The 13,976-nt window shown below is 37.2% G+C and overlaps 1 protein-coding gene across 1 annotated transcript; it reads left to right on the top strand.

Moving 5' to 3' along the window:
• Positions 1–3,044: 3,044 nt before the first annotated feature.
• Positions 3,045–3,971, top strand: LOC122010959. The gene is made up of 3 exons (XM_042567418.1): positions 3,045–3,117; positions 3,389–3,571; positions 3,811–3,971. Exons 1-3 carry the CDS (start codon positions 3,045–3,047, stop codon positions 3,969–3,971), a joined length of 417 nt encoding a protein of 138 aa, XP_042423352.1.
• Positions 3,972–13,976: the final 10,005 nt, after the last annotated feature.

Below are 13,976 nucleotides of genomic sequence, written 5' to 3' on the forward strand. Positions count from 1 at the left end.
AGCTGATGAATGATAAAGAGGATGGATTTGTCAAGATTTGTTCATCCTCCCTACTATTTACTTACATAGCACCATTTTTGGTTTTTCCCAATGACCTGAACCTCTTGTTGAATAAGTGTGAATGGAGAAGAGGAGAGAGAGAAGAACCTCTATTGTGTATGGGACTTTAGTCCCACATTGGGAGTTTCTTGACATCTTTGTTGGTTTATATTGATTCACATACATTGAGGATATGAACAAATGCATGGGGAGAGGTTCTCTCTCACGCGTGGGTGCGCAGGGGGGTGCAAATCTAGGGCCCGGATTGCACACGAATGTCGGACCGGTCGGGGCAAAGTTCGCCGTGACCACTGGTGCTTGGTGGAGTTCACCGTCAGACCGTTATATCCTGGGAAACAGACCACCCAAATAAGCCTCGAAGCACAGCCGGAGGAGGGGGCGAATCTGTTTCAAGGAAACTGCTACTTGCAGACCTCGGTCAGCTTGCCCGGTCAGGATTTTGCCCGACCTTACTGCTCTGTCAAGACCTGTTGCTCTGTCGAGACTACTCTGCAGACTTGGTCTTCTGTTCTACAGATCTGCTCTAAACAGACCTGGTCATTCTGCTCTAAACAGACCTGATATTCCTTTCTGTCAAGACCTGCTCTGCTGACCGACCGACCCGGTCGACCGACCGACCCGCAGACCCGACCGACCGGCCAACCGACCGACCCGACCTGCTGATCCGACCTCATCTCGACCGATCTGCTTGGCCGATCTGCCCTCTACTCAGCCGATCCACCCGCGCGGCAACACAGACTAGTGGCTCAGCCGATCTTCTCGGCTCGGAGCAGAAACCAACCCCTGCTGGCAGCCTGAGATTATCCGCTCAGGTCATCTCTACTGTAAGTTGAATCTAACAAGTGCAATTTAAATTCAGCTAATACCCCGTAAAATCTCCGACAACATATTGTATTGTCTAACACCTCCCTTCCTCACCAAATATCCACATGTGACTCCTTGCAAAACAGTACCAACTTGTGACTTTTTGGGAAACAAAGAGCATCAACCCCATCCTCGTGCCACAATGCTAAACTTTGAGGCCGACAAGTAGCAAGCCAATTGGTCGATAAGGATTGGTTGAGTTGAGCAGGTTGATCAAGCATAGCGAGCCCGTTATCTGAGTTGATCCATCATGTCGGGCGGGCATAAGAGGCGAATGGTTGGTGAGCAAAACGGCCGATTAGTCTAGTCAAACCAGACAAGCTAAGCTAGTTGAATGGTCCAATCAATATGAGTAGACTGATTGTGCTAGACAGATGGTTTGGGGTTTGACTAGGTTGATGTTGAACATTTCGGAAAGGCTTGATGAATCAATAGGGCCGAGTGGGCTAGTTGGGGGAGAATTGATTGGGTAAAATGGTCTGAGCGAGCCAACTGGTTCGATGGCTTAAATGGATAACTAGGTCAACAATTTAAATTGTCCAATTGGGCTACGGTCTGAGTGGGCCCATTGGGTCGATCACTCTAGAACATTACAAGGGGGGTTTGGCTAAGTTTAGGTGAGTCGATTAATTCACTTGGTTCAGGTAGATGGCCGATTTGATAAGCCCAAGTTGGCAAATCAGGTTGGATGGTTTGGATGGATCATATAAAGCGATTAGGCATGGCGGTTTAATTAGTCCAAGTGAGCTAATAGTATGGTCTGGTAGTCGATTTAGGTGGGCTAAATTGGTCGATTGATCAAGGTGGGTTAGTTGGGTTGGTATTATAGACGAGCTAATCTATCGAAGTGGCTCGGGATAGGCAACTTGGATGGGCTAGTGATGGGTTGATTTGAGTAATTTGCTGACTGAATCTAAATGAGCTAGTTAGCGAGCAAAGCAATCCAGGTGAGCCATAAGCTAAATGTGAGGGCTAGGTAGACTGACTAAGTTGGCAAGCTAAGCCAACCAGATGGACTAGTGTAGCCAGACAAATTAAGAGGGCTAGACGAAGAGATACTCATCCCTTTATTTTTTTCATTCCTTGGAATAAAAGAGCCGAAGGACAAATCAAATAATATTCATTTATCTATTTATCCATGCATACATTCTTATTCGTTCATCCATTTTATCATGCTTTGGTTACCTGTAAATAGACCCTGAGATTATTCACATATGCTGAACATTCTCACTTCTTAGCACCGTTCAGTGTACTTTTTTGCTTAATTTTCATTGTTCTGGTGAGTCTACATCTTTCATTTTCTCTGTCTATGATCACCACGACCTTCATTAGATCACTAGACCAAGATTTCTAACTTTCTAATAGTAGCTGAAACATGCTGCTGATACCCAGATGAATTCTGCATGTTTAATTACTGTGTGTGTATATTTTTTGCAAAATAGATTTTTGAAACTGACAACCTTTTCACTGTAAGTTAATGTGGCAACACTGACTTCTTGCATTTTCAGGAGAAAAATATTACTTTAATGGAATATTCATCCATGATGTTGATGAGATGGTTTCGATGGTTTGATGGAAGATGAATTGAAATGTCGACCTCTCAGGTTATATTCTTATCACTCGTGATACATGAAGAATGAAGCCTTAAATTGTTTCCAATGACACACAGCTTTTATTCTAGTCAATATGTAATAGTGAGAAATGCACCAAACAAGTCATATTTTCTTGTTCTAGGTATATTTTTTTGTTTTTTACTTGCACAGGTATTTCTGCAGGGTTCTCAAAGAATTGAAGCAAAACCATTGTCTCAAGATTCCCATGAAGTACAAAGTAAGAATCAAAATCATGCAGTTGTCGAAGCTCCAGGGCAAGATCTAGGTCCATCATTCATTGTGCATAGTAATAACAAAAAGATTTCTGTGGAAGACATTAAACTTGTAAGACTTCCAGCTATTTGCTTCATTGGAATATCTCAAATTCTCAATTCAAGGGAATTGTGAAATGATTCGATGATACATTACTGTTCTATTATCTCTTATACCTTTTCTTTTTTACTTATGCCTTATTATTGATTCTCTTTCAGGTCCAGCATCTAATAGAAATGTTGTCTGCAACTGTATATGAATAAAAGGGATGCAGTTAGAACCCTGTCAAATCGAGCCAGAATAGAACCTAATTTCATTGCACTGGTGAGTATCTTACAGTAATATTCAAAACTTCATACACTTTGTCCTTTCCAACATTTCTTTGTCTAGTGAAGATTATAAACTCCGCATTCTTATAGTTTGCTTATTGAAAACATTAATGGAGTTTTTTCCCTCTATCTTTGTTCTAAGACATCAAATGGTCAAGAAGTTTTACAAGCAGCAGCAATATATTGTTTATCAGCTCACAAATATGCATGTTGCCAATTGGAAAAATAAAATTCAATGCATTGGTTTTACATAATGCTTTCACTTTACAGTGTGGCAGAAACTGGAAGAAGAGAATTCTGATTTCTTCAGAGCTTACTATATAAGGCTGAAGCTGAAGAAACAAATAATCTTGTTTAATCAGTTCTTGCAGCACCAATATCATCTCATGAAGTTTCCTATATGTCCTAAGGTTCCTCTAGCACCGATAAGAAATGGAATTCATCCTAGGCCTGGTAATTTCTTCTTACGCTTAGAACTGAAACGATGATGGAATCTAATTTATTTAGGCTTAGGAACAACTTTGGACAAGAATTAGTTTATTCGGCCTTGTCCCCTGAATGCTATGCATCCAATATCAAGAACTAAAAGTTTTTATGTAGTGATCATGTATGTGGAAAAATTATGAAGAAGCATAAGTCCCTGCCTTCTTTATCATTCTTGTCTGGTAATATCCACTTCTCAATGCATGCAGTCGATGACTTACAGATAGGATACCCAGTGTTTCAGCCCCCAATTCTGAATACATTGCAGCTTCATATTGGTCCAACAAGCTTTGGATTACCGAGCTGTCAAGCAAATAACGGAACTCTAGCTCCAGGCACTTCGCATCCTGGTCAGATGAACAATGAGTAAGAGAACTTTTGTAGCTCACAGAACAAAAGTGGAAAAAACTAAGCTGGAAGATTCTCAATGATAAAAGTTCTCTCTACTGATTTCACAATTAGGTGGCAAAGAACATAAACGTTGAATCTAATCATTAGTTTCATTTTATTACATGTGTAATGCATCTTAAGATTTCTTTACGAGCATGTTTAATCTGAAGACAATTCTGCATCGAAGAAAATAGAAATAACAGTTGATCTAGCTTTTTTTTGAAGGCGGAGATTCAAAATGACTTGTGTTTTGATAAATCAGCTTAATCTTCTGATATTAGTTTGTATAAGGGTATACGAGTAATAAATACACAGATTTCTTTCTTCTAGTTCCACAATGGTGAGAAGTCATTGATCTATCGGTGATCTAGATAGGTGTAAGTCCAAGAACTTGACCTCAAAGAACTTTAATGTTATCGCTATCTTACTAAGATAGCACTGCTCTATTTATTTATTACTTAATATTAGCACGCATTTCTTTGGTCTAAGCAAACTGATTTTACTTTTTTGGAATAATGTAATTTACAGTGAACCATCGAAAGCAGCTGTTGCTTCAGCATGTTAATGCAAGGCAATGCCATCTATGCCAGAGATGGCAGCGACTCCGGAACCAGTAGCATCAAATGATCATCTTCGATTTGTTCCACCTGCTGATACAACCTTCACATCTGATATTGATCTTGAATTTTCAAGAGACTCGCTCAGGTCACTCGGAAACAATTGGAATTTCAGTCTTTCAGATCTAACAACCGACTTAACCAACTTAGGAGGTAATCCTAATTACATTCCTGGAGTGTCATAAGATTTAACTTCAACATTCGCTAAAGTAAAATATTAATTTCGAGTTTCCTGTTGCACATTTCCAATCGTATGTTGATGCATTGGTGTTGTTTGACGTATGGAAGAGCTTGGGGATACTGGTGACTACAGTGGCTCTCCAATCTTGCCATCAGACAAGGATATCTTTCTCAACGACACTGGCCGAGATGCCATAGGTAATGGAATATCATCCTTTTTCGACTTGCTCTTGCTTCCTAGACTGCTATTTTACTTTCATATAAGTACAGTAAAGGCTTGTTCAGCTCAACTACTCACTAATATGCTTCTTTCTTTAATTCTACTTTTGTTTCAGTTGAGTATTTTGCAGATCCTATCACCAGGCCAAGCTCGCAGTCAGATGAAGGATAGAACATAGAAAGGATCGCTTTAGGTCAAACAAGTACGTACATCATAGGAGACTATATTAATATTCCATCCTTTAAGTCAAGCAGCTTATTAGCAAATTCGATTAATAACTGCTTCAGTTAGATAGGTGATGCTCTACAAAATTTTTACATCATAGATTTTTATAGTTACAGAATTACTATCCTTGAAAGCTACAATTATGAGTTGTATTCATAGCAGTTAATGCCTCTAAATCTGATTTAAATATCTCCAACTTCTATTTCTGAGTACCTGGAATAACCTCTCCTCTTCTTGACTACTTGTGCATCGTAGTGCTCTCACCAAGAGGGGTTCTACATCTGTGTAGGAAATGGGGAAAGTGAAAACGTGAAAATATGCTCACGTTCCCCACTATTCTTAATGGAAAAATCCATCATATCCCTATGTTATTTCCCTTTATAAGGGGTGTGTCCAAGGATCATTCGAAAAGTTTTGAGGAGAGATAAGAAAGAGAGAAGTGTTGGTTGCTACTCGGAAAACCCAATGGCTCCACTGTACAAAAATTTTGTACGTGATCTGAACCTTTCCTAGCTACCATGTGTTCTTTTAAGTTAAACTTGTATCTCCTGCGGAACTTAACACGTTTTATTCTAAGTTTAACTTATATATTCCTTTAGGTTTAGATTTGGATCTCCTGCGGAACTTAACACGTTTAATCCAAATCACCTAGGTTATAAATTCAATTAAATATTAGTTTCCAAAATTGACTTCCAGTACTGCATAGCGAGACACTTGGCCTTCTTGGATATGGGAGCAACCACCACCGACTAGACAAAGCCTTTTAATGAAAGTTAATATTTAATTTCCTTATATAACTCTAGGTTAACCAAAAGGAACAATCAAATCACAAGGAAAAAAGAAAAAGAACACAACATCGAAATTAAATTCGAAAAACAAGAATCGAATGCCTCTTGTATTTGGTATTTATATAAAGAAAAATTAACTAGCATGATGCAGAAATTAAATACTAGTTATACTTCTTCCTTGTATGCTAAAAACCTCGAGATCTTCTGCCGTATCCCTCGCCTCCTCTTGGACGTCGTGTGGGCGACGATCCTCCAAGACGAACACCACCCGGAAAGCTTCTCCTCCTTCTCTAGAATTTGGCCACCACCACCACAAAGGAGCAAAAGAGAGCAAAGGAAATAGAGGGAGAGGGGCCGGCCACTTGATGATCTCTAACAATACAATATCAATTGTTATTTTTTTCAAGGCCTCCTCTTCCCCCCTTTTTATATTAGTTTCCCAACGGAAAATTATGGAAAGAGTTTTATAAAAATTAGACTCATTCCTATTTCCTTTTAATTTTTTCCTTTTCTTTCCTTTTAATTAATCAATCCTAGATTGATTTATTAATTAAACAACTATTTGTTGATGTTTAATTATTTGGCCGGCCCCTTGTTTGGGCACCAAGCAAGGTGGCCGACCACTTATTTATAGGGAAAGAAAGAAAGAAAAAATATAAAATTTTAAAAGAAGAAAATTTCTAATAAAATTTTACAAACTCTCTTTTTTTTCTAATGTGGATATTAAAAAGAAAGTTTTAAAATTTAAAACCAAGTTTTAAAATTTAAAACATCTCTAATAAAATTTCTTTTTAAAAGAAAGTTTTATAAATTTTACAACTCTCTTTTAAAACCTTGTGGTCTAATTTAAATTAGGAAAATTTTAAAATCTCTCTTTTTATATATTGTAAATATCTGAGGAAATTTTAAAATTCAAAAACAACCTTCCTAATTTAAATATTACGGCCGACCCCTTTGCCCAAGGCAAGGGCCGGCCACTTCTAGAGAATATGTGGCCGGCCATTGCTTGGTCACCAAGCAATGAACCGGCCCCTTCTTGGACACCAAGATAGGCTTTTCTTTGGATGGACTTGAGGCTTTATTGAGGCTACAACAGGGACCTAGAGGAGAAATTGATTTTGACCTTTCGATGAGCTTGAGTATCCCGTGCTCGCCCCGAACACACAACTCAAGTTCATTGATAATAACTCATTCCACTAGAGAGTTATTACCGCACTACCGCACCAATCCCAAATTACATTATGAGCTCCTTCTTATCATGAGTGTGTTAGTCTCCCTGTGTTTAAGATTACGAATGTCCACTAATTAAGTGAGTTACTGACAACTCATTTAATTAATATCTAGCTCCAAGAGTAGTACCACTCAACTTTATTGTCATGTTGGACTAGGTCCACCTGCAGGGTTTAACATGACAATACTTATGAGCTCCTCTTGGGAGCATTCTCAACCTAGATAACTAGGACACAGATTCCTTCTGTAATCAACAACACATACTATAAGTAATATCATTTCCCAACTTATCGGGCATATTGATTTATCGAGCTAAACCTCACCCTTTGATAAGTCAAAGAAATAAATATTAAATATACATGCTTGTTATTATATTAGGATTAAGAGCACACACTTCCATAATAACTAAGGTCTAGTTCTTTTACTAAGTCAGTACAAAAAGAACTTACCTAAATGATCCTACTCAATACACTTAAAGTGTATCAGTGTAATTTATTAGTCAAGATAAACTAATACTTAATTACACTACGTTTATTCTGATGGTTTGTTCCTTTCCATCTTAGTCGTGATCAACTGTTTATAATTTATGGAGAATCGACAACATGATCTTCTAAGTGTGACTCCACACTTCATGTTATCTACTATATAAATTAATTGAACAATTACATTTAACAAATAAATGTAAACATTTGACCAATGTGATTCTTTATTTCAAAATAAATGTGTACAAAAGCTAAACTTTTAAGTATACACTCCAACAAGAAGAACATCTGAGGCAGTGGGACTAGGTTCGTGGAATTGTGGAGAGCTTTTTGATCCTATGATCGTTCTTCTGACAGCGAGTCTTGTCGTCGTCGATTGCAGATCTGCGGGAGATCACTGTAAGTATTAAAGGCTTTTAATAATATATATCATGCTATAGAATTACTTCAGTGGTATCAGAGCACATGCATTCTAAAGCATGATGAACCGTGAGATGTTATTGTTAGTAGAACATAACTTACTTCTCCGTAAAATCCATGTTATGGCTTGGCTCTATTCGTTTTGTTTTCTGGGCAAAATCGTTATCCCAACGGAGTTTGTCTTCGATTTTGTTTTGTCGTAGCCAAGCAAGATCATGTCCATGTCGCGATCTGCCGATAGCAGTCGCGATCAGCGGTTGTAATAAGGCCGCAAGTGAACACTCACGGAGTTTGTCTCCGTTTGTTGGCCGGCTGCATGCTCATGGCCGCTGGTGACTGGCCATCTGGTGACCGCGTTTGTTGCGGTTGAGATGGTCTGCGACATGAGGATCGTGCAAAGAAAAATGACAGATTTGGGGCGACGACATAAAACGTGGAGAAAGCTAGGTTTCGGCTAGAAGGCTTCGGTAGAATTTTTCTTTAAAAAATATTTTTTTTTCATTAAACTCTGACTTGTTAATGCATAACAATAATATATAATAATAATAATAATAATTGTGCATCGACGAAATATGCTAATGCATGCCTACTGTACCATGCTAATGTATGCCACTATAACATTACTTTTAATTTGTGTGCATGTAGTAATTAATTGAAAATGAGTTCAATTAATTTATCATTTATGTCAAATAGACTAGATCGGTTTTGGTCCGCTTAGACCCGGTTCAGATTTAAATCATTAGTTGATTCAATCGAACCAATTTGATCTAAACCCGAATCAATTTGAGTTGATTAATTGGGCTTGGATCAAATATATATGATCAAATGACCAGATTTATTCTATTGGGTCATATTTGATCAATTGATTAGATTTATTCTAATTGGTCAGACTTAAACCAATGGGCATTGATTTGATCAAACAGACCTGAGTTTGATCAATAAGTCTAAAATTGGCTGAAATTGACTTAAATCAAACAGTAACAGAACATAGGTACAAAAATCACTGTCCAATTTGATCAGTTCTAATTAGAGACTATGGACCAAGCTTAGGATCTGAATTCATAATCAGCCGATCCAATGGGTCAGTCGACTTAGACTCTTGAAAATCGAGAAGATTTGTTTTTCTTGATTGATTATGTTGGTACTATGCTTGTATAAATTGAATTAAGCCGGTTTTGTACTGATTAGTCGACTTTATACTGACTTATTTAATTTCAATTTTTCAGATGGCTAGTCGTGATTTACGACAACATGAGTTTTGGGAGGAGATTAAGGTGCTTGATTTCGACCCGGTTCAAGGACTTGAATGTCTTATTGGTCGGCTCGATCGGTTGTTCTGGAAACTCAAGCGAGAAGAGTTTCCAGTTCAAGAAACACACAGAAGATGAGCTCTGGTCTATTCACTGCCGAAAAATCTTAGGCAAATAGCATTCCAACTTTGGGATGATTATGATGGGCACATCTCATATTTAGATATGTGCAGACAATTACTTCATTTCTATTGGGGTCCTGAAGATCTAGAGGAGGATCCAAATGAATCTGAGGAGGATTCAGAAGATCCTGATAAATCAGAAGAGGATTTGGGAGAGTGTGTGGAGAATGTTGTAGAGGATCCAATTGTGGATCAGATAGAGAATCTTAAAGTTGTCATGCCTGAGATTACCCTAAATGAGTCAATGCTGAAAGGGATAATATTGGTCACTGCACTAGTGTCTATCCTACTGGGAGTGGTAGTAGTCTATCTAGTTTACTAGAGTTCTGTTATTGTTATTTTCATTATGTGTGAGCAATTTTGGTCCATTTCGTTCATGTCAGTTAGCTATATGTTAACAATATGCAGCATAATTTTATATTAATGATATGTTCGTTTATTTATGGTGTTTACTTGACATGATACATGATTAGTTCAATTTTAATTAAATGATCAATTTTTTTAATTAAAGTAATCATGATTTATTAAATGATCAGTTCATTTAATTAAAGAAATTATGATTTTATAAATGATTAGTTCATTGGTTAAGATGTGTGTAATAGAATTGATTAATATTGATTTGATTGGTCATACGAATGATGAGTGAAAACATAGTTGTCACTTGATTTTGTAAATCAACTCAAATTAATATTGAGTCAATCATAAATTACATGCATATGATTTATACTGAATATTAAATAATGTGTTTATTTATGATAGATTATGACAACCAAAAATATTATAGCTGAACTCAACAAAGGTGAACAACTTAATGGGGATAACTATAAGATCTGGCACATCAGAATACAATATGTACTTGAGGAATAAGAAGTTCTGGAGGTTGTAAATCAGGTTATGGTAGAACCTATAAATGGTCTCACTGCACAAGATAGACGAGATCTTGATGCTTATAAGGTATGGAAGAAAAAAGACTCCACTACAAAGGGCATATTGATTAGTTCAATGGTAGACGATCTAGTTTTTGAGTATGAGTCGTATCTTTCGGCTCATGCAGTCTGGGTAGCCCTTAAAGAAAAATACAGTGGAGTAAGTCTGAGTAAGCTTCGACAGCTGACAATCAAGTTTGACAGCTACAAAAAGTGTCTAAATGTATCAATGGTTCAACACCTCAAGGATATGTCGAACATGATTCGGGAGCTTAAAACTATTGGTCATGAGTTGACCAATGAACAACAGGTTCAAGCAGTTATTCGTTCACTTTCAGATTCTTGGGAGACCATGAAGCAAACCCTAACTCACAGTGGGAGTATCAAGACTTTCACTGATGTCTCACGCTATGTAGAATTGGAGGCGGAGAGAGTTGAATCCACAAGGATTTCTGGACAAGGCTATGTGGCTGTAGGTTCTGCTGGATCATTTAGATCCATGAAAAAAAAATGGTTCAAGAAAGGGAAGGGAAAGAAAAGGGAAGCTGCTGTTGTGGGACAGGGCTCAATCAAGAAGATAGTAAAGAAGATTGGAAAGAAACTTAAAAATAAGTTGACTTGTTTTAACTGCGGCAAGAAGGGTCACTTCGCTCGGGAGTGCACTGAGCTGAAAAAGGTAAATCCAAGTATGTCTTCTTTTTCTGAGCATTTTGTTGCTAGCTCAGTGTTGTTAGTTGATTCTTATCCTTTGTGGATTATAGATTCGGGGGCAACCAACCATATAGCTCGAGAGTGAGTTACATTTGTAGAGTACCGTCAGGTACCAGCTGGCAACAAGTGGATCTATGTGAGAAACAATGTAAGAGTTGAAGTCAAAGGAGTCGACACTTACAAACTCAACCTCCATGGTGGTAGAGTTTTGTTTACATGATGTCCTGTATGCTCCTGAAATTCGATGGAATCTTGTTTCCGTTACGTGTCTTTTTGATTTAGGGTATTGTATTAATTTTTACAGTCGATGTGTTGAACTTAATATTGACTTAGTGTCAATTGGACATGGTTTTTTAACAAATAGTTTTATGGTTCTTGATGTAGAACCAGATGTCAATTATGTTATTGATGGTTGTTTTTCGAACATTGCTATAACTAGTAATGCAGATATAACTGATGAGGTTTGGCATGCTAGATTAGGACACATAGGACAAGAACATATGAATCAGTTGGCTAGAGAGGGTCTATTGGGCACTCGGGCTAAGATTTAATTGTCTATATGTGAGCATTGTCTTGCTGGAAAAATAACTAGGAAACCATTTGGTAAGGATATTTGATCTGAATCAACATTACAGTTAATTCATTCAGATATTTGTGGTCCGATGAATGTGAAGGCTAGACATGGAGCTTCCTATTTCATTACATTTATTGATGATTTCTCTATATTTGGTCATGTGTATTTGATTGCTCACAAATCTGAAGCATTGGATTGCTTCATTCGTTATATGAACGAAGTTGAGAATCAAACGGAATGTAAAGTTAAGACTTTACGCACTGACCGTAAATGGAAATATTTGTCTAATATGTTCAAAACAATATGTAATGATAGAGGAATTAAGACAGTTGACAATCCCTGAAACTCCATAGCAAAATGGCGTAGCTAAAAGAAGAAATAAGACTCTTCTTGAAATGGTTAGGTCTATGATGGCGCAGGTTAATTTGCCAATCTCCTATTGGGGAGATGCATTATTAACTGCAGCATATATACTTAACAAAGTGCCTTCAAAGTTAGTTCCATCCACCCCATATGAACATTGGACAGACAGAAAATCATATTTAAGTAATCTGAGACCCTGGGGTCAGCTACTTATGTTCATGATAGTTCTCACAAGTATGAAAAACTGGGACCTAGGGGTAAGAAATGTATCTTTATAAGATATTATGAGACCTCCAAAGGTTATGTTTTCATAGGTGAGCAACTAGATGGAATCATCTCCGAAATAGATTCGAGAAATGCAACTTTCTCGAAATAAAGTTCCCAATCAGAGGTGATATTGATAAAAATGTTCCTCTATTTGAAAAGGATGAGATATTATCAACAAGAGAGGTGTCAAAAGAGATACTTGAATCTAGTCAACTGAGTGGGAGTGATATGCCGAGTCATGAATTGACTTCTCAATAGCTCAACTTATGGAGAAGTGTTCGTAAGATTAAACCTAAGAAAAGGTTTGATATTGAGAATGAGGCATTGGTTACACTTCCAATTGACGACGACGAACCTCAATCCATTGAGTAAGCATTGAGATGTAGAGTTAGAAAAAAATGGAAAGCTGCAATGGTTGAAGAGATAGAGTCCATGATTCAGAATCATGTTTGGGACTTAGTCGATCTTCCTTCGGGCCGAAGGGCTATTGAGAATAAGTGGATTCTCAAAATAAAGAGGAAAGCTAACGGATCGATTAACAGATACAAAGCTCATTTAGTTGCAAAAGGATATACCCAAATGAAGGGTATTGACTTTGAAAAGACATTTTCTCTCGTAGTGAAATTTATGTCAATACGAGTTATTTTGGCCTTTGCAGCACATTATGACTTGGAATTACATCAAATGGATGTAAAAACCGCTTTCTTTAACGGTGATCTTGACGAAGAAATTTATATGGTTCAGGTAGAATGTGTCATTGCTGAAGGCCAAGAGCAGAAAGTATGTAGACTTAGAAAGTCTATATATGGACTAAAATAAGCGTCAAGACAATAGAACATAAGATTTAACAAAGTTATTTTATCTTATGGTTTCGAGATGATCAATGAGGATCATTGTGTTTTCCTGAAAAAGAAAAAAGGAAAATATATCATTTTATCATTAAATGTTGATGATATACTGATAGTTGGAAATGACATAGGATATGTGAATGAAGTCAAGAAGTGACAATCATTACAATTTGATACAATGGATATCGGAGAAGTTGAATATATTTTAGGAGTGAAGATCATAAGAGATCGTCCTAAAAGACTTTTAGGTTTGTTGCAAGAGTCTTATATAAATAAGATGTTACATACTTTCAGCATGTCAAATTGCAACGTAGAACATACATCTATTGTGAAAGGTACTGTTTTGAGCAAGAGTATGTTTCCTAAAACTCTAGAGGAAATAGTTGAGATGAATAAAAAATCATATGTCAGTGCTATTGGTAGTTTGATATACACTATGTTGTGTATATGCCCCGATATTAGCTATGTTGTGTGCTTGGTCAATCGATTCCAATCAAACACAAGACCAAGACATTGGAAGGCGGTAAAAAAGATATTCGGATATCTGAAGGTGACAACAGATTATTGTCTCTATTTTCAAGGATTAGATATGAGTCTGAAAGGTTATTCAGATACAGATTGGGCTGGGGACCTGGATGATAGAAAATCCACATCAGGCTATGCATTCTTGTTGAATGGTGACACCATCTCCTGGAACAACAA

Source organism: Zingiber officinale, chromosome 8A (assembly GCF_018446385.1).
Source record: "Zingiber officinale cultivar Zhangliang chromosome 8A, Zo_v1.1, whole genome shotgun sequence".
NCBI lineage: Eukaryota > Viridiplantae > Streptophyta > Magnoliopsida > Zingiberales > Zingiberaceae > Zingiber > Zingiber officinale.